The 27,840-nt window shown below is 35.7% G+C and overlaps 1 protein-coding gene across 3 annotated transcripts in view; it reads left to right on the top strand.

Annotated features, from left to right (window-relative positions):
• Window positions 1-27,840, top strand: part of LOC149787161 (uncharacterized) — a 100,179-nt gene that overhangs the window by 65,843 nt on the left and 6,496 nt on the right. For all 3 annotated transcript variants that reach the window (XM_089977659.1, XM_089977660.1, XM_089977661.1), the window contains 6 exons: window positions 4,749-5,255; window positions 7,406-7,512; window positions 9,177-9,431; window positions 11,846-11,967; window positions 18,896-19,065; window positions 21,319-21,446. In XM_089977659.1, coding sequence (XP_089833785.1) covers window positions 4,749-5,255; window positions 7,406-7,512; window positions 9,177-9,431; window positions 11,846-11,967; window positions 18,896-19,065; window positions 21,319-21,446 — 1,289 coding nt within the window. The remainder of the gene's footprint in view (window positions 1-4,748; window positions 5,256-7,405; window positions 7,513-9,176; window positions 9,432-11,845; window positions 11,968-18,895; window positions 19,066-21,318; window positions 21,447-27,840) is intronic.

The following is a 27,840-nucleotide window of genomic DNA, read 5'->3' as shown; positions in this document are numbered from 1 at the left end:
AGCCAGATATGTACCATACAGATCAACTATAGGTATAGTGAGATCCTATAAGAAATGTGAACTTGATCCCAAACCTTCAAAACTACATGGATAATTGTTCATGTGGGATATGTCAAATCAGTTGTACACAGTTAAATTCTAATAATCTGTTTTAATACTTCTGTCATAATCTTTAGAATGTCAGTTAGCAATTAATATTAGTAAGTAATAATGTACAAAGTAAAATGGTTCATTAGAATTCCCATAATATCAGCTCAGGCCAAAATGCCACACTATGTCAATCAATGTCTTAACAAAACTGAACACTGAACAATAAAATGGAACATATTTTGTGTTCAGCTTATTTCATTTTATTGTTGTATTACATCCAAGTGTACATATACCTGGGGAAAGATATTTAATTCACTTAGGCCTATATTTATTTTAGCATTTTTCATTCTCTTAGTTTAAAATAATTTAGTAGACAACCAGAGTAGGTTTTCCTCTCATTAAGTACCATATGACTATGTTTATAAACAATTACTGAAAGCTATACAAGCAGATATGTGTTCGGCAGGTTGTCACTCCATTATAAACAGATAAATTAACTGCTTAGACCCGAAATAAATAGTTTGAATGACATAAAGGCACAATGGCAAATAGAAAGCTAACAAATATACATCATTGCAGATTGTGTACGGTGTATAAATCCAAACATACTGCTAGTCTTTAATATCATTCCCAATAAATATATATCAACATTTTTGTAGAAAGAAATTTAATGTTTTAAAATTCATTCAAGTTTTTAAGGAAACTAATTTCTTAATTTTTAATTTCATTCTAATATATGTAAGGTCAATATAAACAACATATTAAAATTTCATGTGTCGATCGTTAATAATAAACTTTTAATACCAATTTAAACTTTTAAGGATATACTACTGACAGGAATCATGTCAGAGTTACTGGTAATTTTACTATATATTCTTTACATTTGTTCTTCAGTAATGAACTTTCCATTGTGTGCAAATGATAATAAATCATATTTTGTTTTAAACTTCCTTCAAAGATGAAATCAAGGTGAAGTTCTTGTCAAAGGTTATCTGGCATATTTTTTGGAGAGGCTGGACTATAAGGAAAGCACCATAGACTGGGTCACATATTTCACTACCAGATCATCATCAGTGCCACATTACTCACTGTGCACAGCCTTCAAAAGAAGAGAAGGGCGATATATCAACATGGGCACTTTCGTTCAGAAAAAAGGGGACAGTTACCCACATCTATGAATTTGCTTTCCTTTTCGGCTCATGGAGTTTGGACATTCACTTTAAATATTGCATATGAGTAAAACTGTTCTCTAAATGTAACTATCCATGCTGTGGCATTTAGATCCGTGTACATTTCTCCAGTTTTTGTCAGAGATCTTTCATCTTAAAAGGCTCAGTTTGATCTGGAGGAATCCTTACCAATGATGGAAGCGTAAAAGAGACCTCCAGACTTCCACAGGAGTTGTTTCAGGGAAAATAATCCCTTTCGAAGCCACTCCCCGATATATGGAGACTATTTTCCAGTCAGGTTATCTAGAAGCTGTCTGACATACCTGAGGTTACCAGATATAGTCCCTCCAGAATAAGGGGATGTATTTCACGCCACCTTTTACCTATTCACCAAAGGTGTTATAATTGGGTAATGCATTTGAAGAAGAAAACAATCTGTTTCTGTTAATATGTTTTTCTGATAATGCCCAATCATAATACACATGCACCCGTCCAGCCTCTCCAAAGTTACATGCTTATAGAGAGTGTGCCTTCTGCTCTAGTAGTAAATGTTGAGTTCACATGACTTGGCGCTAAATCTTGATATCAAGGGAAGATCACTCTAACTGTGACATAGTTGGGCAGATAATTTCAACATTTTAGCTAAAATATTTTAATCTGGGAGGGCTAAATTTTAAATGTGGTAGTAGTTCTCCTAAGGTATTAAAATTGGGGAAAGTATTACTTAAGAAACATATTTTAGTTGAACAGATTGGACTCTCATGGACAACGTTTGTATCCTGTCACACAAATAGGATGAGAAACAGTTTAAGGCATTCGTATCAGATTCGTACCATATTTATGTTAGATAATAGAACAGCACAATCAACTTAATCAAATGTGCTTTACGATTCATATAGTGTTTTGGGTTGTCATTATCAATGCTTTATGATTCATAAACTGTCTGGGTTAACATTGTCATTGCCTTATGATTCATATAGTTTATGCGTTGTCATTGTCACTTCCTTGTGATTTGTATAGCGCCTGGGTTATAATTGTCAGTATTTTATAATTCATATAGTGTCCGGGTTATTGTCAGTGCCTTATGGACAGAAGCAACCATTTACGAGCATACAGCCAGAATTTCCCCTACTATGTATGTCTTATGCATAATATTGCTACAGTTCCCTTTGATGTGAGGTGAGACATATCTGGCGCATTTAAGCCTAATGCTACTTGCTGGAAATAATTGCTGGCATATGTGCATAAGTTGTACGATATATATATATATATATATATATATATATATATATATATATATATATATATATATATATATATATATATATATATATATATATATATATATATATATATATATAGTATGTACGCTGTATCAATGATATATTATGAGATGCATACATTTTTCATTAAGAGGAAATGATGCTTGCCAAGTTTTTTTAATGAAACATTTATACAACAAATGGTATATCATTGATACCGCGTACATACTATTCATATATTTTATTTATATCACATACAAATACACATATTTGCACTTTGAATGGAGTTACGATATGCTCCGGGCAACTGTATGTACTGAGTGAATGAAGTAATTACATCCCTGCGAGTGTGTCCGCTACAAAATGTAGTTCTACAATTTTTCCTTTGCTCACAATCACATATGCAAATTGTTGATTGTTTTCTTTATGAGTTTTTATTTTTATTCACATTACATTTTATTAAATCAATATAAGACACACTGATGATTTAAACATGAATTATGTCTTTTATGAAGAAAGTAGTGCACTAGAAACATGATTGGCTTCTTGTAAACTGAACCTGAACTGTCAGGCATTCAAGTACTGGCGTATGGAAATTAGCATGGAATAGAAACAAAGCGAATTGACAAACCAACAAGAGATATTTAAAATATTTAAATATATTGACAGTTCATCTAAGTTATTATTCTGCTTTAAGTAACATTTCTAAAGACTATACAATTTTCTCTAACTCTCTCTCTCTTTTTTCTTTGGATGCTTTGACTAAACTTTAATATGAGTCATAGGTCCAGAGGCTTCGCGTATGACACAAGCGAAAATCTCAACAGAGAGAGACAGAGACAGAAGGGGCGGGGGTGACAATTAGGACATGTTTATATTTAATAATTAATAATCGATTTTTAGAACATTATAACAAGTTTAAGAAACAACAACAAAACATTAAATGCCCTACAGCATGTGTGCCTCATAACCGACAAATTTAACATATAGGCCTAGTGTCAAATGGCTGTTGCAGATATGTATCATTGCTATTATGAACACTGTAGATAGATCCCAAGTAAGCGTAAACATACCGTTATAACATACCAGATTACTGTAGGTTACTTGGTACAAGTTCAGTTTTAACGTTTTCGTCCAGCGCAATGTTTTTCTTTCTCACTTCAGAGTTATTTTGTCCCTTACGCATGAGAAGGGAGAAGGGAATGGAAGAAAAGGATTCCGATGAAATTGTGTACCATTTTAATTTCATTTGGAAAACAGGGACTATTAATACTTTTTATCGTTATTTTCATGTCATTTATGATTAATGAATGAGTAGAAATTCACGATTGATCTATAGGCTTGCAGTTGAAAGAATGATTATATATTCGTATTATTGCGCAATGGGCGTATCACAATTTGATATATCATTATTATTGGTATATCAATTTGCTTTATACCAACACTTTAAATGCCATGTTATTTGTAATGTATGTGGTATAAATATCAATAAATAATATTTAATTCAGTCAAGTCCTGTTAAACAGTTTTGGGGAAGTATATGTGGTTAAGATATGAAGTAGATTTGTGTTTGTGAAACACTTATGCCCCCACCAGATCAACGTGTATAAATTCTTTGAATTCACAAAGTCAGCAAAGATTGAAAGTTTCCTATAATATCATGATATTCGATGCCATCAATAAAAACATACAAAATATTCACATTATCTGATTTCTATACCTAAAGGTTCTAGCAACCTGTATTTGTTGTGGTGGGTTTCCTGTAAAAGAATAAACACAGAATTGCATAGCACCATCTCATAAGCCCATATGATACAGAATTGTTGATAGAGCTTATCATAAGGAATGTTTCTTCTTACTTCGGTCAGAATTGGCCCAGCTATTTTAGCTGTGCAGTATTTACAGAAATACCACCAGTAACAGCTCATTAGTAATATACTGCGGTACATGTTCTAGAAGAGATCCATACCACAGAATACCAATAGTCGGATTAAACTACACACCGCTATTTTAAATTGAATTATGCTGGATGCTTGTAATATAAGAGTTGTGAAGAAAACTTTAGAATAAAATATTCAGACATATTTGAATTGTTTTCAGGTACCAACCTTGTGAACATAGGATAATTCACTATATATGTAAATGTATGTATACCACAACAGTCATTTTGCTTATGGACGTTAAAGTAGATAACTGCAAATTCAGTTCAGTGTTTGATATATTTCAGATTCAGAACAGAATTTGCGACTACAGCGTCTAGCCCAAGTCCTGAATGATCAAGTACAGAAGAGGAAATTGACTGACAAGAGAGTAGAGCAAGTTGAGATTATTTATCAGAGGGAAGGAAAGGGTCATGTTATTGAGAAAAAGGATTTGCAACCTGTTAGTCAGGACATTCAATCTAGCTCTGACCTATATAAATTCCCATCAAATCAAAGCGATGAGCAAGGTGTGAAAGAAATGGAGTCAACTGCTGGCAAGATCAGTGATGACCCAGCAATGGAAATCTTGAAATTGCTGCATGATAAAGCTGATAAACTAAAGCAAGGAACAGATATACCTCTAACGATGGTAGACTTTGCTGGTCAGTTTTCTTTTTACACAACACATCAGACTTTTCTAACGCATCGGGCAATATATCTCCTTGTTTCGGATATCAGTAAGCAAATTACAGATACAGTGACAGATGATTGCTATTTTGATACGGAGGGAGTTAAATTATGCAAAGTCTATGGTAAGTTTGTCTTTAAAACAACAGTAGTTTAAAGTGACTTGAAGCAATGCCAATCCTTTGTATGATGAAGATTGGGATAATGGTCAAGTCACAGTTCCAATTCATCAACACATACTAAGGGTATGAACGGAATGAGGGAAAAGATTTCAGGCAAGCCAACATTCAATTAGGATATTTCCAAATAAACATTGTGTAGCTATCAGTGGAAATTTGGGGGACCAGATAATCTTATTGTAGCAGAAACATCCCAGATGTTGTTCTCCCAAAGTATGTGCTACACAAGATTGATGTATCTTTCTCACTTTACTCTGCAAATTAAATCATCAGTGATTTAAAATAAGTTGATTGTTTTGTGCACCTTGACAAAGCACTTAATTTCACTACTGATTGACAGCGTAAATATGACTGTAGAAACAAAGACTGACATTTTTAGGTTAGAGGTACAGTGGTCTCTTTATTAATGCAACTGATCGTGGACCACACAAATAAGCATACATGAAAGGGTATTTTATTACCTCTATTGGTCATGGACTACAACGGTATGCATACATGAAATGGTCACTTTATTACATATACTGGTTATTGTTCCACAACAGAAAGCATACATGAAACGGTCTCATTATTACCGCTATTGGTCATAGACTACAACAGCATGCATACATGAAATGGTCTCTTTATTACCTATACTGGTCTTGGACCACAACAGTAAGCATACTTGAAATGGTCACATTATTACCTCTATTGATCGTAGACTACAACAGGAAGCATACATGAAATGGTCTCATTATTACCTATTTTAGTCATTGACCACAACAGTAAGCATACATGAAAGGGTCTCTTTATTGCCTATACTGGTCTTGGACCACAACAGTAAGCATACTTGAAATGGTCTCGTTATTACCTCTATTGGTCGTAGACTACAACAGGAAGCATACATGAAACGGTCTCATTACTACCTATTTTAGTCATTGACCACAACAGTAAGCATACATGAAAGGGTCTCTTTATTACCTATACTTGTCACAGACTACAACAGTAAGCACACATGAAAATGTCTCTTTATTACCAATAATGGTATTGGACCACAACAGTAAGCATACATGAAATGGTGTCTTTATTACATATATTGGTCATAAACCACAACAGTAAGTATACATAAAAGGGTCTCTTTATTACCTATACTGGTCTTGGACCACAACAGTAAGCATACATGAAATGGTCTCTGTATTACCTCTATTGCTCATGGACCACAACAGTAAGCATACATGAAAGGGCCTCTTTATTACCTCTATTGCTCATGGGCCACAACATTAAGCATACATGAAAGGGTCTCTTTATTACCTACATTTGTCATAGATCACAACAGTAAGCATGCATGAGGGGGTCTCTTTATTACCTATATTGGTCATAGACCACAACAGTAAGTAAACATGAAATGGTCTCATTATTACCTATACTGGTCTTGGATAACAACAGTAAGCATACATGAAAGTGTCTTCTGTATTACCTCTTCAGAGATGACAAGATCTTATAGTGTGACCTTAGGTCTGTTGTCTATGGTTTGCAGATCTGCTGGTACAAATTTTTGATGGCTACTTCTTATAAACTACATGGAGGATTGCATCATAACTTGACACACACACATTTATCTCAAAGTCTAGTTTGTCCTAAAAATGAACATTACACTGCTGGTATGGCCACCTCAGTGCTCAGCTTGAAAATGTGTTGATATAGCTGTTTCTCCTGAATTGATGGTCATATCATTATGTTCATCAGCAGACTTATATTAATGCCTAGTTGGTCTTGAAACAAAATTGTGCCCATGTGGCATTTAATAGCACTGACATGAATTCTGAACACTTAGCATTTAAAATGGAAATGGTCTTGTCTTGTATTTCTGGAAATTACTTTTGGCCAGTAGAGCTATGTTTTCACTAAGTTACTCTTATCTCCCAAAATATGAGAAATGTAATATTTTGTTAAATGAATTGCTAATAATTAAGTGATAAAAAATTCAATTCCATTAGTTTGCCATATTTGTGTAACAGCTTTATATCAGTACCTTGTGAACATTTGATATCAATGATATATATGATGACAGTTCTTCATTCATATAGTTATGACATTTCCGTGGTACTTTCTTTCTATAGAGCTTGTGGAAGTTTGGTTGAATTCGATACATTCTTGCACACCATCGCCAGGAGCAAAGACCCCTCCTGTGATTCTGGTGGGAACACATGTGGATCAGATCCAAAAGGTAGGTATAGTTTTAAGTAAGACCAAATAGTCATCAAGGTGTCAGGGAAATAGAAATTACAAAGTTGTAATACTTAGCCATATGAATGTATTATGTATACATCAACCATCTATCCATATGGATATATTATGTATGTATCAACTGTGGATGGTCATATGGATTTCATATCTATATACCAACTATTTAGCCATAGGAACGTATTATTTATACATCAACCATACACCCATATGGATATAATATGTATGGATGGATGGTCATATGGATTTCATATCTATATATCAACTATTTAGGCATAGGAATGTATTATTTACACATCCACCATCTACCCATATGGATATATTATGTATGTACCAATCATCAAGCAATATGGATGCATTATTTTTATATAAACCATCTAACCACATGAATGCATATTTATATATCAACCATCTAGCCATCTGGATGCATTATCTCTGTATCAACCATCTAGCCATCTGGATGCATTATCTCTGTATCAACCATCTAGCCATCTGGATGCATTATTTGTGTATCAACCAACTAACCATTTTGATGTATTACCTAGATATCAACCATTATCTTCATAATTAATCATAAAGCTAATGAAGTAATTTTTACGATTTTATTCTTTAATAAACCATGAAGCTAATCATGCTCCTGAATGGATGGTCATATAAACATGGGCTTTTCACTAAAAGATTTATAATGGTGCAAACCCAGCTAATGTCAAAATGTACATTTCCCTATGTACTCCCTCTGACTTGGAAAGATTCCATGCCAGGAAAGATGGTGATATAATATACATAGCATGAGGATCATGATCATCGTGTGTGTCATGGTGATAATGCACATCTAGTGTGTCATGGTGATCATGGTCATCTAGTGTGTCATGGTGATCATGATCATCTATTGTGTCAAGGTGATCATGATCATCTAGTGTGTCATGGTGATCAAGATCATCTAGTGTGTCATGGTGATCGAGATCATCTAATGTGTCATAGTGATCAAGATCCTCTACTGTCATGGTGATCAAGATCATCTAGTGTGTCATGGTGATCATGATCATCTAGTGTGTCATGGTGATCATGATCATCTATTGTGTCAAGGTGATCATGATCATCTAGTGTGTCATGGTGATCATGATCATCTAGTGTGTCATGGTGATCATGATCATCTATTGTGTCAAGGTGATCATGATCATCTAGTGTGTCATTGTGATCAAGATCATCTAGTGTGACATGGTGATCAAGATCACCTAGTGTGTCATGGTGATCATGCACATCTAGTGTGTCATGGTGATCAAGATCATCTAGTGTGTCATGGTGATCAAGATCCTCTACTGTGTCATGGTGATAATGAGCATCTGGTGTGCAATAAAATATAAAATGTGCCACGAAAAATGATTATGAATGTGTAAAGTAAAGACATCTTTCTTTGTCTAGTGTGCAGGGCATCATATGTGACTCAGTAACTACAATAGTGTACACACACACACACACACACACACACACACACACACACATATATATATATATATATATACCAAAACATGCTTGTTAGCACAACATAAATCAGTAGTCAACAGGTTTGTGTGTATGTTTTATCATACCAAACCTGGCTAGAAATTAATATTTAATGTCTTGTCCATTACTAATTTATGATTTTAGGATTCCAGAGAAGCTGTGTGTGATAGTTACTTTCAGCAGATTCGGTATGAATATATTGGTACCAAGCCAACCTTTGTTCACCTGGCTGATGAGGACTTTGCCATTGACAACACAGTGATTGACCAGAAGTTGAATGACTTAAAAAAGAAAATTATACAGCTTGCATCAGAGCAGCCATATTGGGGAGAGGCCATTCCAGTGAGGTGGCTCACTTTGGAAGAGCACCTGATGAACCTTAAGGCTGCAGGTGTTAAGGTACATATGAATGCAATATTATTTTTGATTTTCATGTAATCATCCAAATTCAAGAATAACATAAAGCAATATTTTCGGCGGATTTTCATAGTTACAAATTTGAAGAAATATTACTGCTTCAAACAGGATAATTACAATTCCATGCTTTCATTATAGCCATTGCTAACCCAGAATAATTCTGACAGACCTTTGGGTATTACACACTGTCATCACAGTCATTCGTAACCCAGTAGATAGCAACAGACTGTGGTTATTGCACACTGTAATTACAGACATTGATAACCCATCAATACAGTGACAGATTTTGAGTATTACATAACGTCAGGACAGCCATATATAACACAGTAGAATAGTGACACACTATGGTTAGTACATGCTGTCATTATAGTCATTGAGAACCCAGTAGAATGGTGACAGCCATTGATAAACGATTAGAATGGTGATATACTATGGTTATTACATGTTGTCATTATAGTCATTGATAACCCAGTAGAATAGTGACAGCTTATGATAACCCATTAGAATTGTGACAGCCATTGATAACCCATTAGAAAAGTGATTGTGGTTATTAGAAAGATTTATTCTCAGCAAAGTTTCATTCTCTTTTCAGATTTTTAGCAAACCATCACATTACTTTTGTATATGTATGTCAAAGTGTGTATTTACCTATGTATGTATGTCTGTATGTATGTAGGCATGCATGCATGCATGCATGCACGCATGTATGGTCATACTACTATTATACATCTTTACATCCATGATAATGTAGTAACAATTTTGCAGACAAAACCAAAGCAATACAACAATCCAATCTATTTTAAACTTTAATTTCTGTTATTGGATGATGACAGTGAAATCGTGGCAGTATTATTAATTATGCCTGACCAGTGACTATACAAGAATTAGTATTGCCTGTCGGGTGAAGTTGACTGGATTTGATATTGCCTGCACAGTGAAATTTACAGGGATTAATATTGCTTGCCAAGTGAAGTTTACAGAGATTATGGATGCCTGACTGGTGAAGTTTGCCTGCGTGGTGAAGTTTATAAGTGGATTATTATTGACTGACTGGTGAAGTTTATAAGGGTTATTATTGATTGCGTAGTGAAGTTTGAAGAGATTATTAAAATGGATTCCATATATTTATCTCAGTTATTCTTTTGTTTCCTAAGCATATTCTGAAACTACTCGTGATATAACCATAACACTTTATGCATAACGAACTAGTGAACCAGATATACCAATATCAGAATAGTGACAAACGTGTACACATATCAGACTAGTGGTCCAAATGTACCCATATTGGACTAGTGGTCCAGATGTACCATATCAGACTAGTGGTCCACATGTACACTGATTAGAATAGTGGCCCATATGTACCCATATTGGACTATTGAGTCAGATGTACACATATCAGACTAGTGGACCACATATACACATATAGGAATAGTGGACCAGATGTACACATATCAGACTAGTACAGTTCTAACCAGTAGCCATATCAGGCTAGTGGCCCAGATGTACAAATATCAGACTAATGGTCCAGATGTACATATACTAGTATTGTGGGCCAGATATACACTTATTCAGGCTAGTGGTCCAGATGTATATGTATCAGACTAGTGAACCAGATGTACCCATATCAGACTAGTGGTCCAAATGTACACATATCAGACTAGTGGTCCAGTTTTACCCATATCAGACTTGTGGTCCAGATCTACTGATATCAGACTAGTACTCAATATATACAACTATCAGACTACTGTTCCAGACATACACATATCAGAATAGTGTATCAGATGTGTCACTGCAATTCACAGTGATTCATTCTTTAATTTGTTATTATATTTTAATGTTTAACTTTGTTGCTTCATCCATATTATTAATATGTTTTGCTTGTGTGCAAGTGCATGTATACATGTGTATGAGGAGTTCATATTCCATTGTTTTGTCATGTACTAGGGTCTATTGACTTGTGTATCGGTACCAAAATTGAATATATCTGGAGCAATTACTATTTTGATGTGTGTGAAGTAAGTAGTTATCCATATTATCTTGTGATAAACACATGGTCATACCTGGTTACTATACTGATAAACGGGTAGTGGGGTTCTTACTGATAAAGCTCTCTTAAAATGTGCTAAAATTGTTTTGGAAGTTTGAGAGGGAGGCATACGGTACTTTCCATATTTAAGACTGAATTTAGTCACATTTCATCTGTATACTTTGCGTTTACCTCACCATAAGAGGTGGTCTTTTAACAGAAACCAAGATAAATCTATATTAGGCAATTACTCATATGGATTTTGTTTATCAATCAATTGTAATCGTAAACAATTTATAGTCAACACCCTGTGTTCAACTTATAATAAATTTTTACGTAGTAAAGGTGGTATGTGCCCTCTAACCTACAGGTGATCCCATACAGTCTGCTAGAGGAAATGAACCAAAAGGAAGCTGTCAAGATAGAGTCCAGAGAGGAATTAAATCTGTTTCTTAAGTTTCATCATGATGTTGGCAACATCCTGTATTTTGGGTAAGAAACTTTATTATTCTCCATTTCCATAAGAAATGGATTTGTACAACTTTGCAATGGGTAATAAACACCGTTAATCTTTATTTCATTAGGAAGACATTTTTAAGAACTCTTCTTTCGGTTTAAAGAAAACTTCATTATAAATAAACTTCAAAAAGTCAATACTGTCTTGTACAAGTGTGTCACCATATAAATTGTTGTACAGAATTTCAGGATTTGGAAGTATACTTTTATCACAAAATAGAGGAACAATATCCAAAAACTGATCACTTCCCAAAAGGCAGGTATTGAAGTATGTATGTGTAACATTTTATTATTATTATTGGTTTGCATTGTTATGTGCAGTCCTAGGCACTCATTTTTAATAGTAAACACCAAAAAGACTATTGGTAATACTCACTCACTGTCTGCAACTGAACACAAATTGGCTGGACTCTTATAGCCCCCCCCCCCATTCCATGCTAATTATCTTAACACACCAGCATTTCAACATATCGGACACATTCCAAACATGTTCCACATGTGTACTGAAGTATTTTACTCATCATTAAATAACAAATTTTTTGCAAAGTTTCTTAGTGCAGATGTATCAAGTTGAATATGTTACATTGAAATCCCATTGGTTGTTTCTGTTTGTTCGTATCAAGGCTTAATAATATCTACAAATCATGAATAAGTGTAGGTTATTCCCTACTTGATAAACATGGAGTACTGGCAAAGCAACAGCGAAGATCATTAATTGATATGACATAGATGATAGCAAGGTATGGTAATGTGTTAGTCGTGCAAACTTTGTATCAATTTGCACACTTGGAGAAGAGTGATGCACAAGAGCTCCTGCAAATTAGTTGAAAGTTCCACATATGAAATGTGCTGGGCAAGGTATACATTTTTTATTCAACAGATCTTGTGATCATATTCTGTTTTTCTGGTATGCAACTGTTTATACATCTGGCATCTTCAAGCACGATGTGAATGGTTGCTAAACTAAATTTGATTTATACATTGTGCCCTGGATTTAGCATTTTGACATAGTTTCAACCGTCAATGGAGGAAGTTTACAAGTTCAAAATATATGCTATCTGGAAAACCCATAATGTATGATTTATGGGAAGGTTCACTAAGATTTCGTTCAGGAAATACTGGGTGATGATAGTGATGATGGCAATGCATATTAAAATTATGAATTGTATCGGATTATTGGAGCTGAGAAAGTGTTAATGTAGATGCCATTGAATGATTTGGAGCCCAAAAATGGTGTTAATATGAGTCAGATGTACATGTTGGATGGACAATCATAGATGGCATGATGGTCAATCTCTCTTGCAGTGGTATTTCGAAAATAAATGTAGAAAGGACAAAATGCTAAGAGTAATTAAAATGCAGACAATTTAAAAGTATAGTGCAATTTTTTGTGTTGTATTTGTCAATACATTTATCCTTGTGGGTCATAAGCTTCAAATTCATACAGTGGAACCCCGCTATAATGCGATGATCGGGGTCATAAAATCGGATCGCGTTAAAAGCGGGGTCGCGTTAATGCGGGGTTTTACAATATTTAACTTTTTTTCCGAGAACATATACGTGTATACATGTACAATGATCAAAAGTCGGCTTATCATCAGATGAATATTAACTGGAATGCATTAATTAAGATATATTCAAAATAATCGATGGCTAATATATTTATAGGTTATTACTGTGCATTAAAAACATTTACTAATTTTTATTTCTTTGAACGATAATACAGATTGACCGATAATACCAGACTATCGCTATATCATGAAAAGTGTATCAACACCGTATGCTACCGTGCCGTCGTGGCATGCAGTTCATCCATAATGGATGTAATTTCATTGAAAATCGTACAGATTTAAAATATTCAATAATTTTGTAATAGTCTGAATTCGTCGTGTAAAATATAGGATGAACAAAATATTGAAACCATTTACTTGCCGTCTGATATCGTATGGTCATTGCATGCAGCTATTCCCGGGTCTACATACGGTGTCTGTACAAATTTCATACCGCTAAAATTTTATCATATGCGACAACTGCAAGAATAATTAACAATCAACACATGATTTCAGCGTGCAAATAACTTTTATTTCAGATTTTGTGAACATCAAAAGAAACATGTGAAAACTGCTAAATTAATCGTTGCGCAAAGTGCAAAGTCAGTGTGGTTCCAAATTTAAATTTCATCATTTCTTGAAAAATATATCCAATGACGTTTGCTTCTTTGCCGCGAACTGTTGGGTTCTAGCAAAGTCAAGAATGTTTCTTAATTGAAGGACTTTGACGCTGTCAACATCTCGTGTTTCCAGCCACCTTAAACTTGCTTCTAAATGTACTACTGCTTCAGACACTTTTGGTGGGGGAGTTGGGGTGCCATCGTCATCGTTATCATTATCGTCACTGGTTTCAGGTTCTGATTGTGCAGCTTCATTCTTCCTGCTGACATTTGTAACAATTTCGTCATCTGATATGTGTTCGTATATAGGGCACATATCATCTACTGAATGCCAGTTAAGGATATCATGATGACTGTGCTCGTATTTTTTGAGTGCTTCTTCTGCTAAATGTACGTCGTCTTCAGTGAATCCTGTAAATTCAAGCTCATCGTCACTATAATTTTGTGTCGAGGGTGTAAAAGCTGGCCCAAGACCCTTTATCCAGCATCGTTCAATGCAGCGTGCAGTGATAGCATCCCAGGCTTTACCTCCAAGGTGACATACTTCTTTTAAGTTGAGTAATGCCAATGATGTGTCGACGGATGCGTTATTATCTGCTACCATTCCCTTTATCATTTCACGGCGATAATTTTGTTTAAATACGGAAATTATGCCTTGGTCAAGTGGCTGGATTTCTGACGTAGTGTTTTTCGGGAGGTACGAAACTTTGATCTTGCCATCACTGCTGACAAGATTTTCCGCTGGGGGGTGGGCAGGGCAATTATCCAGCAGGAGGAGAGCTTTTTCCTCCAGCTTGAGTTTTTGTAAATGAGCCCGAACATCTGGAACGAATGTTCTGTGAAACCAGTCGTCAAATATGGAGCTATTCATCCAAGCATTCTTGCTGTTAGTGTACTGAAATGGAAGTGCCTTCATATTTACATGATGAAAACATCTGGGAGCTTTCGATTTTCCAATCATCAGAGGTCTGACTTTGTGGCTGCCAGACTTGTTAACACAAAATAAGAGAGTCACTCTGTCCTTCCTCTTCTTGAAACCTTCTCGTTTGTGACTGTCAGTCTTGGTTGCAAGGGTGCGATCGGGTAACATTTTATAACATAAACCAGTCTCATCGCAGTTGTAAACTTGGTCGGCTGTGTAGCAACCGTCCTCCAGCAACATTTTAAGCCCAATCGGGTAGGAATTGACAGCCTCTTTGTCAGCGGAGCGGATTTCCCCAGACACAAGAACTTGGCTGATAGCGTGCCTTTTCTTGAATCTGTCTAGCCAGCCATTACTCGCCTTAAATTTGGAATCATCTCCATTGATACGGCGATCAAATTTCTCTGCTTGGGCTTTCAGAATTGGGCCAGAAATTGGAACACCTTCTGAGCGAGCTTGTACAAACCATTGGTACAAAGCTGAATCTAGGACATTGTCATTAGCTAACTTAACCCTTTTACGCTGTAAACCAGTTTCCTCTTCAAGAATGTTGGGTAGACTACGGAGCTTTCCTTCATCTGTTTTCCACCCTCGCAAAGTGGACTCGCTGATTCCTAGATCTCTGGCAAGCTGAGTTTGTTGTTTGCCCTTCTTTAGTTGATCTAGGGCATACAGTTTCTCTTTAGCAGAAAACGACTTGCGTTTTTGAACTTGCTTTTCCATAACAGTAAAATATTTTTTATATAAGCAAACAACGTACACAGATAAAGCTCGATAACTAAGTAATGAAGGCCTGCAATGGTTACGAATCACTTTTTATATAAAACAAAATTAAGCTGAACGGATGTACAATTTCATACCCTTTTAATTTACAGATAATAAAGTGGATATTATTTACTTTCAACTGTTTGTTGTTTGATCACACCGCCAAGCACAGCATACATGTTGGCGGCTTTTGTCCTTTGATGTTTATTAAATTGTGCGACTCTTGTATCAACCACAGCTTTGTCTGCTGCTTGGCTGTGATTGCAGTTAAATAAGAAGCCCATGTCGGCTATTGTTTGAGCAACGACTGTATACAGAATTCATGGAAGACAATCACAAAGACGATTTACTGGCTTTACTCATGGATCCGTAATAAGTAACACTTCCGATAATGTTTACTTCGGCTTAACAATTCAAAAACCTAATGAAACCAGTTTTCTCTTCTAGAGTAGAATACGGAGCTTCACCACAACCTGTTCAAATTGATACATTTCAGAAGCCAAGCGTTGTACACACTATTTCTCGTACGTTATATATATCGTATTATTTTAGAATTCATACATGATCACTTCTCCAAAATCACTTAAAGAACCTGGATAAATTGTTAAGTTCCGATCGTTTATTATTAAAAGTCATACGCGAATTCTTCCACCAAATTATAATAAATGTTTTACACACTATTTCTTGTACGTTAAACAAATATTTTCACGGTCCGATAAAAATACACGTAAATGAATTTCAAATTTCAGGAACCATGCCACGATCATATTATTTTAAAAGTCACAACTAATCTCATGCCCAAAATGAAGTTAATTTCTTGTTTTGTTTTTTTTTACTTTTCTCCAAATTTTTTTTCTCCATGTGTGAATAAATATACGAAATTTCGGGAGCCATGCTACGACCGCGTTATATCCGATTCGCGTTATGGCGGGGCGCGTTATAGCGGGGTTCCACTGTATATCCATATCAGGGTTAAAATACACTGATGAAAGATTAACTGAAAAAACAAGGATAAAAAGCCTCGAAATTAGGAAGTAAAAATATTTATTGGAATATCCCTGTCTGCACAAACTGACATTGAAATTGATGGATTAAATCCTTAATGCAGCATCATGGAACAGATAAGAAATCTGGCATAGTAGTCAATACACTTCTGATTCAAGAGAGTTAATTTACGTTAGTGAGAAAGCCTGTTCTGGAGCAAATGCATCCAAAAGATAATATATGTTAGCTCTGGAAAACTGTATATAACAGCCATAAAGATCAGTTTCACAACTTTGTCAAACTGACAAAGCTAGCTATGCATATGCTTCTTTAGATGGAAGCACATAACAACATTCATACACAGATAAGGAACAGAGTATGTTCAGAAATAATGAACATATTAAAGCTTCTACAATTAGATGTGACACCTTTGAAGAGTTTGATTTTATTAGAGTTCTATGACCATTTCCTCCTCAACATCCTACTTTTCTAATCTATCTTTATTTCGGTGACAAACAGTGATGTCACTCTTAAGATAAAGTCTTGGCAACATCTATTCTTAAATTGTACATGTGGAAGAGATTCGGAATTTCTCTTTTTATGCAGAGATATTTAACCAGTAAATGAAGATACCAATGAAATAAATGAACTTAGCAAAGAATCATTAAGGACATAGATTTGAAACTGCTCAAGTTTATCACCTTGTGTAACATTTAAAAAATATCGAATATGACTGTTGTTGTCAATAATTTTCCTTCTCCACTAACAAATTCATGTTTCCTCACTCTTTGCACTTGCAGGAAGTACATCATAATGTTTTCCAAGCTTAAAGGAGACACGACATTGCTAGTAAGATATTTTCAACCCATTCGTGCCATGCAAATGAATGGGCCTGATGGTGAAAGCGAGTTAACTTGAGCCACCATTGTATGGCCTAAAACCTTAAATAAAACTTATTGACAACCAGCAGGTGGTCTCTTTGAACGGTTGATTCTCTTCTTGTCATCGAAGAAAATTTCATATAAATATATAAGTATATGTATATATGTACTCTACATACTGGAGATAAACTGTATGTCATCAAACATAAAATGGCACCACCCAACTTCCAAAGATGGAAATACTGTTAAGATCATAGGTGTATCGATATGTATCGTATTGGAGGCTGTGTATCGTTAATCGTATCAATACACATAATATACAGATAGTTTCACCCCTATGCACTAATACAGGCAATCTTTTCATGATCACTGATGTTATTTCTAAACTAAAATAAAAATCATTACTTTCATTGTCAGAGATGTCATTTTTAATCTTATATAGCCAGTCTTTTCTTTAATGGTTGACGATGCATTTTTCTAAAACTAAAATAGCCCCTTTATTGTGGAGCAGGCACAAATTTTTATTATAAAGATGTCGCTTTTAATTTAAGAGTTTTTATAACAGGTAACTATGACATCCTTGTGACAATTATAACCAATTTAATGTATAGAAAATATGCAAACAGCATTACACTTACCTGAACTTGTTTTCAATTAGGCAAACAGTCACTATTGTACCAGCTATGAACTAACCTAATGTCTATAACAAACACCAACAACAGGTAAAATTATAACAGCTCAGAAATTTCTCTGTTTACAAATTCAATAAAACTGCCTGACTTTCTGTAAGGAAAGTTCCTTTAGGTATTTCCTTTTTTGTAATTCAGGAAGGGTAAATTTGGATCAATGTGAAGTTTTTTCAACTGATTCTATTTTATGTCCAAGCCTGTCATTTTTATTGTTTAATATCAGTATTATAGCATGTTACTAAGTTTTGGAAGATTCTATATTTGAAAAGTTAGTTATATTTTCACAAAGATATGTAAAAGGTTTAGTAGTAAGTATACACATCAGTGCATACAACTGTTCATGTAAATTTCAGGAGCTAAGAAATCAAGGGTCAGATCATGCGTGACACTCAGTGCTTGGTTTAATGTTCATGTAACTTTCAGAAGTAAAGATTTGATGGAACAAAGCATGCTTGATCCTTAGTGGTTTATTTATTATTCATGTAACTTTCAGAACTGAAGATTTGAAGGAACAAATCACGCTTGATCCTCAGTGGTTGATTTATGCCTTGAGGACCATCATCACAGCAGAGAAGTTTATCCTGCAGAAAATAAAATCACCTGCCATCATTCAGAAATGGCGTGAGTTCAAGAAAACTGGAAAGCTCACTCAAGAATTAATAGGTTTGTAAATGACTAAATTTACATGAATTTTGTTAGAACCCTTTTTGGATAATAATTACCACAATATATTTACAATGCTTTGGATTGACTTCAACAAAGGCATTGGGTTTTTTTCAATTAAAAATATAACATACGGAGAAATGCGTATTGTTATTAGATATATGAATCTAAATGGCAAAAAACTTATGCCAGAAATTTTCCTTTGTATATGAAAAGTAAACTAAATCTGAACTACTTCAATCTGCATCTCATTTTGGCAAACACTCGTGCTTTCATGCTTTTTAATGCATATCTCCCAACATCTGACCCTGACCCTAGGGTTACAATCCATGGTCTGTTTTTCTCGTATTACTATATTATGTAATGTGTGTTCAAGAAAATGTAGAAATGTCACTTTAATCACACTTTATATCCGTATATACCTCAGTATAGTCATAGACCAGGGCTTATGAGATAGTCTTTTGCCTACCTCTGTCCTGTCTGCACATGTTTGTCATCACTACTTCTACTGCTTGGAATTGACATCCTAACAATCTTGTTATTGCTACTCATCATGAATGCTAAGTTATCTCTACTTGAGATTGGCACTAAAATATACCACATGATGACTCTGTCTTATATGTCCACACAGGAACCTTGTTGAGATATCTACCATGATTCCCCTGATACAATTTACTTCTAGTAGGAATTTTTAACTGCTTTTGGTACCTGACCTCTCCCTTTTATTTCCTCTAATAGTGTTATACTATATGTTCTTTGTATAGATCATATGTTATAAACATTTTCATTCTTGAACTTCAATTCATGTACCACATTCATTTTCTCCATACAAATATCACAATATACCTAGTCATTGTGTGCAGAGATCACGACAACAGCATGTTAAAATAGAGGCCATGCATTTATTCTGTTTACATTGACAATGAATATAGTAGCTGTACATAATTTCTTCTTGAGTTATTATATTCAGTGTGTTGAAATATTTTGTTCTATTGTCTGCGCTGCACATAGATGTTATATATATATGCCATTATTATATGTCTGCTTCCTTTAATAGCATTGTTTTTATGAACTGTGACAAATCAGGTAAACTGTTAACAATGAACATCATACATAGAGAACACTGGGACGCACTTTCTACAGGACACACACACACACACATAATATATATATATATATATATATATATATATATATATATATATATATATATATATATATATATATATATGTGCACCAAACAGAACGAATAAGTACCACCCCAGGATTCTACAGGAGAATCCACAACTTGTATCATAGTGCTGCCTCCCAATGCATAGGAGGTGCACTAGTCATCTCATTGCATGTTGCTGCCTCCCATTTAGGAGGAGGTCCATCACTCAAATCATAACATATTGATGCCTCCGATGGAGGAGAGGTTGCTGCCTCCGATGGAGGAGAGGCACCACTATTAGAGCGTTTCTTAACCTCCCACTGATGAGAAGTGCCCTTTATAGGTTGAGGCATGCCTTCCCCACAACAAGGATCAGCACCTCACATTTTTGAGTGATGCATTAGGTAAGAAAAACAATGAACTAATAGTGACTGTACAGATTACCACACCTTTAAATGCAGATTAAGTTCATATATGGTATGGGTGGGGATATCGACTGTTTCTAAGGTTTGAATCGGGGCCTAGTTCCCATGACAGGAAAAAATCTAATGGACATTGTTTGTTGTATAAATGACTTCTCTTTTTTATGCATCCAAGTGAATGAAAATAGATTAGTAACCCCAACATTATTAAGTAGCAAATTTGTACTCGAATAATGTTATTTCCTTCTACAGTCTCAATACGTGCATGCATATTGATTCAAACTGCAACATATATTAACTATGTGAGCGATATCAGACACAATTTGGCCACTTGCTTATCTGACATATTTCTAAACATAAAAGTAATGATCACTATTTATTGATAATTGGCTGTTTTCGTTTATAGGCTCGATTCTTTTGTCATTGAATTAATTGAAGAAACTATGCACAATATTTGACAGCGTTCATGCATACAATAATAATATTGGAGTGAGTGGGATTGTGACAGGCAGTAGAAGTAGAATATATTTATAGAACTCTTGTACTGAGTAAAGTGCTAAAAAAAGTTAAAAATAAACATAAATATATTCTTTCATGTGCATTATTTGTGAGTCTGTGCTTTAACATGAGATTTAAATAGTAAAAGTTAGTTAATACAAATAATATTTCTATTTCAAGATGCCATCTGGACAAAAGAAAATAACCCTGATTGCCATGCCAACAAGGATCTCATCTTAGGTCTCATGGAACAGTTGAATATCATTGCCAGGCCACAGTCATTCAGTAAGGATGGAGATCAGGTCAAGGTTAGCTTCTTAAATTGCCCATTTGTTTTGTTTGTTTCAGTTACAGAGGTCTCTTTTGTCATTTCTAAACAAATTAGTGTTGCAAATGTTTCAGGAATTTGCTGTGTTGTATGAAGAATGTTTCTGTAACATGATGTATTCTTTAAATATGTTACCCAATCATAATACTTTAGAAGAACTACTACCTCACAAATCCATTCCTCCCATATGATAATGTTAGCTAAAGGGAACTGAAAGTTGTCTGCCGGCTTAAGTGGTGGTCAGACTGAGTGATCTCCTCACAAATATAAGATTTGGCGGCAAAGCCTAAAAACTACCTGTTCCTACTTCCACTCGTGTCAAGAATCACTCTCCTGTAGTGAGAGATCTCCCAAAAGCTAGAATATATGTGGAAGATATACCATTACAAGTTCATAAAGTATTTCACTTTTACGGAATGTATACACCATCTATATTTCCAAGTTTGTCTATTCTCTATATTGTTCTCACACAATTAGGCAACTGCACGTTGAGCCTAAATTACTTTCAGTATGGGCTGTAGCTATTTTCTACATGCAAGTCTCTAGTGCTTGTAAAACTCCTAATATATTTGTAATTCCATTACGAACAGGTATATATTGGTGAGTTTCTATTCCAATGCATTCGTAGTGTCTAGTATCTAGGTTCACTGTTTTTTTATTGTGAGGGTGGTCTCTGGATCTTGTTTCCTACAAATATTGCAGCATAATATTGCCGGGTTCTTCCTCCACCATTAATACTAGCCACCATGCATAACCTATCGTGTGCTGAAAAATGGCGTTAAACCCCACAACAACAACAACATCCCTTCGATATACTAATTTTAGCTAAAGGGGGCTAAAAGTTGTCTGCTGACCTATGTGGTGGTCAGACTGAGTGATCTCCCCTTATTTATAAGACAACGGCAAAGTCTAAAAAATACCTGTTATTACTTCTTCTCATGATAAGAGTCATACTCTTGTAACGATAAACCTTGTATATACGTAGAAGATATCTCATTACAATTTGATGAAGTCTTTTACCTTTACGGAAAGTATACTCCATCTATATTTCCAGCTTTGCCTCTTTCTATCACCAATAAGTAACGGCATTACATGTTTTTGACACTATATCATTCTCACACATTTAGGAACTTGCATGGGGAGCTTTCAGTTCGCGCTATACATGTACTTATTTTCTACATGCAAGTCTCTAGCTCATGTAAAACTCCTAATATTTGTGTAAGTCTATTTAGAACGGGTACGTATTATTGAGATTCTATTCCAATGCATTTGTAGCATCTGAGTGCCAGATCCAATGTTGTTACTTGTAAGGGTGGTGTCTAGACCTTTTTTCCTACAAGTATTGCCCCATAATGGATATTATTGCAACTACTTTGTTAGTCTCAATAACAGTGCATCAGTTCCTTTCTATGTGAATGGTTTTAGTGTGTAATGTAGACGCTCATGTACATTTCTGTATCATTCCCGCTCTAGTCGGACAACTACAGGTCAACATTATATGCATGGTTTATTCAGTCGCATTCTACTACCGCACATTTCTATAGGCGACACTTAGTCTTATTTATCGGCATAAACATTCCATCATATGTAATGAGCACTTAGTCATTAGCACGGGAAATTATGCGACTTCACAATGTAGGTTCGGGTAACATTACGTTTGAGTGTGCATGTCTTTATGCTATTAAGAAACTTACATATCAATAATTCAATTTTTCTCTGGTGCAGGACAGTTTCATTTACCATGGCATCCGTATCATTGGAACGCCACGCTGCAATGATTCTACCTGAACACACTGTCTTTGAACCTTCCCTACAGGAACCATTTTAATTGGGATCGTCTACTATCGCTTTTTTCCAGATAATCATCATTTGGTATAGCTCTGTGCCTACACTGTCTTCAAACAGCACATGTGCAGGCAAATAAGTTTATAGATTCTCCCTCGTACAGGTGGCATTGTCATTACGTTTGAACTGTATTTGTCATTGCTATCTGTTATCGATTTCTGAATCATCTTTTTAAAGATTTATGTTCTTAAGACAGGTAACTGATACAGTTTTATACGTTTCGTGTTCTTTTGTCTTACAAACTAGAACTAGCCAAAGCGCAAATAACACACATCTCATAATGAACATGTTACCAGTCTGCACTTTGAATTTTCCTCATTGCGAAACTTCATGGGGGACAAAGGAATTATAACTACTTACCCTGCAGTCACAGAGCACCAGATATTAACACACTCTTCCACCCAAGTCACCACCACACATCTCAGCATTTTTGACAACTCACTCTATCTTGCCTCCCTGGGGTTTGACTTGGTCCATATTGGGTGACAGCAAGGGACAGAGCTAACGAACTGTAACGTTCACGCTCATTTATCAGACATACAGACAGGTTACATGGTTCAAACATCCCAAAAACCTGTTCCAACTGATGATCTTAATGGTATCCTCTCCACGCAAAATGCATATTTCCATTGTGACTGGTATAAGCCATAAAATATGGGTCGCAAAGGATTAAATATCAACATTATGGGCTCAATCACTATCAGCCCAGCTTCAAGTATGTCGAACCCGGCCTTTGCAGACACGTGCTGAGACCAGACAAACGATTATACTACATTGAGACACTCATTAGCACAGTCCCAGTAATAGTTCCTCATGCCTCAACAGATGTTGGATCGCAATTTTCAACACTCCGCCAAGAGAAAAGACTCCTTACTCAGTGATTGTTTAAAGTCACAGTTTTAATTCAGTGCGTTCTGCGAGTTTAATGAGCGACATACTTTGTCACTCTTCTCCAGCTATGTCTCAAGCATTACAAAGGACCTTAGCCTCAAATCATCCAAAGAAGATCATGTTGCTAGTTCATCATTATTGTCATCTATTTTACACTATCTGATGGCATGGGAAGATTCAGCCTTCCAAGCCTTCATGGGGGTATTGTTCTGTTCCAAAGTTTTGCCTGCCTCCCTCAAATCGACAACCTGTACTTGAGTTTCAGCAGCAATTGATCTTATGATGGATAAGAATAGTCCAACTTCAATTACTTCCACAGATTAGGGTAGTTACGGACGTTCTGATCTGCCTTTATCATCAGTTTATCGATGGATCTACCTTTAGCCTCCCCCCATTTAATTTGGAACCCTCGGCAGTTAACAGTGATATCGCCGCCTTAGGTATGAAAAGGCCACACACAATACGATGGCCTTTGATGACACCCAGAAGTCAGTGTGCAATATCGTTGCCGTGACTTCGGTGATGGACTTTCGTCTCTATGGATATCTACCAACATAAGCGATATAACTTATCTGCTCCTATTCCGAATACCTCAGGGCATGCATGGTGGTCAGTCTCAAGAATGGCCTGATTACTGAACAGATCCAAACAACACACTTTACCATTGCCATATCCACAGCTACAAAATTACATTTGGCGGGAAAGATCTCAGTGGTCTCTGCCTATACGTTCCTGAAGGACCAGTATATAGTCAAGCAAAGAGCACATCCTTTATCCTCTAACCATCATCTGTTTATAGTTCAGATGGATTAAATCTGCAATTAGCCGTTAACGAGACATATTTACTTCCCTCACACAGCAACATCATCGATACAGGGATAGTATGGGAAATCAACAAAAGAACCCAAGGGCCACTCACAGGACACAAACTTCTGAAACCATCCTATCAGAGCTCCACCCAGCAAAGGTTGCAGTTTTTGCATACCAAAGTGGATATGACACCGAGATGGTCCTATAGTTCATTCGAGACTTTTACTGGTCCCAAAGGCCAAAGGTGCCACATAAAGTCATCGACCTAAGAACGCACAATCCATTAATCAATGCCTCATGGTTTCCACTGGAAACACCACATTGCATTTTAAATGCCATCTTTGAGGGTGATTTTGCCATCAATTTGGTCTTAAATGATGCATACGCTCATGTCTATTCACAAGGCTTCCAGGACATTAATGTGATATTCCTACAACATTGTTTAGTGAGTTACATCTAACAAGACATAGTACTCTTTGCTACCAATCTGGACTTCTCGTCAACAAAGGAAAATCTGACCAGTGCTATCTCAGCATTTTGTTCATCTAGGTATGGGATTCAATAAACAGGCAGCATATGTTGTCTCACTATCCGAATGGAGTCCTATCGTTTGTCTACTGGAACATTCCCTTTCCATTTTCACCTACCTGATCCACCATCTGCGGAGTTGGGGCAATCTTATTTAGGTCACGGTGAGTATACATATACAAATACAACTGCCTTTAAGATTAGTGCAAGTGATATATGGCCAAATAAATAACCAACACCATTTCACCATATTCAAAAGCGAGTATTCATCAAGTCCAGACGTCATGGCATCAGGATATGTGTGTGTGATATGGCCTATATATTGATCAACACCATTTGACCACATTCAACAGAAGGTATTCATGTAGTCGAGACTTCATATCAACTTCATTTGCTTGATTTGCATGATCCTTGTAAATAATTACTGACAAACAGCACTGATGCTCTGACTGTAATCAGGCCAGTGATATCCTGATCCTTGTCGATCTCTACTGACAATGATTATTAATACCCACTGGGCCATCGCAGTTCTGAAACTTTGTAGCTATATACCCACATCATCTAGGATAGTCATTAGACCTGTCATTACCTTGCGTATATCTACTGACATCCATTACTTATATTCATCAGTCCAGTATATATATGCACACTGTCATCGATTTCTGACATTCATCCAGGCAATGCTGCCCTAACAACCATACATATCTATTGACATCAGTTACTGATGGTCATCAGGCCAGTGCTGTCCTAATATGTCTACATATCTTCTGACATCTGTCACTAACTTATATTCATCAGTCCAGGATATATATGCACACTGTCATCGATTTCTGACATTCATCCAGGCAATGCTGCCCTAACAACCATACATATCTATTGACATCAGTTACTGATGGTCATCAGGCCAGTGCTGTCCTAATATGTCTACATATCTTCTGACATCTGTCACTAACAGTCATCATTTTATAACTCTCGCTCTCCTTGTAAGCAGATATAGCACCGAGACGGTCCTATTGTTCATTCATGACTTGTCTTGGTACCACAAGCAAACATCTGGTCATCGGTCTAAGCGCCCACAATCCATTCATGCACACCCATTGTGTTCCACTGGACACAACACATCGCATTATAATGCTGTCTATGAGGGAGTCTTTGCCTTCAGCATGGACTAGAATGTTCCTGCAATGCGCCTACAAACTTGTATACCAATTCAAGGTACTCTCATCAGGGCTTAAAGTCGAATCATGGGTCTTCACTCGTTTGACCAATCAAGTAATGGCACATATACTGACCATATCTATGGTGCCAACATCAAGCAGCCTGGATGACATCCTGCAGCAACATCAGTGTGTTACATCAAAGAAGACCTCCTAAGAAGAGATAAACCGATCTAGTACTATTTCAACTTTTTTGACCTAGGTATGGTGTTCAATAGACAGGAAACATATCTCATCTCTCTAAGGTCCCGGTATTGAAATATGACCCATGGTTGTGCCTTACTTTTGAGGAATATTCTATCTGCAGAGTAAATCCTTTGCCTACAAAGTTTGCCCAATGCGGCAGCAAACCTCCATCCGGAATAAATTAAGTGTGTAAACGACACCCAACAACTATTCCAAGGGGAATGAAAGAAGTCTGTAATCCACATACAACAAACATTCTATGCAGAATGAATTGTCTCTAAACCATGCCCAAAAAAGTTTCCATGGGGAACCAATGCAGTCTGTAAACTACAACCATTATATATTCCATGGGGAATATATATATATATATATATATATATATATATATATATATATATAGTCCTTTTCTAAATTTCATTACACAAGACAAGGTTGCACATACACACATGTACTGAATTTCATTACACATTACAAGCTTACACATATAATGTATTGAATGTCATTGCACATGACCAGTTTGCGCATACAAACGTGTATTTAATTTCATTACACATGAAAAACTTGCACATATAAACATGTATTAAATTTCATTACACATGACAAACTTGTACATATAAACATGTATTAAATTTCATTACACATGACAAGCATGCACATACAGAAATGTATTGAATTTCATTATACATGACAAACTTGTACATATAAACATGTATTAAATTTCATTACACATGACAAGCATGCACATACAGAAATGTATTGAATTTCATTACACATGACAAGTATGTACATATTAGCTTATATATGACAAAGATATCCCAAATGTAGGGATTCATCTGCTTTGAATATAACGTATTGTTTTGTGTTCACTGAAAATCTATATCTTGTCCGAATTATAGT

Source organism: Sinohyriopsis cumingii, chromosome 12, assembly GCF_028554795.1.
Source record: "Sinohyriopsis cumingii isolate HCF-2022 chromosome 12, ASM2855479v2, whole genome shotgun sequence".
NCBI lineage: Eukaryota > Metazoa > Mollusca > Bivalvia > Unionida > Unionidae > Sinohyriopsis > Sinohyriopsis cumingii.
This window is presented reverse-complemented; position numbering and strand designations above follow the sequence as displayed.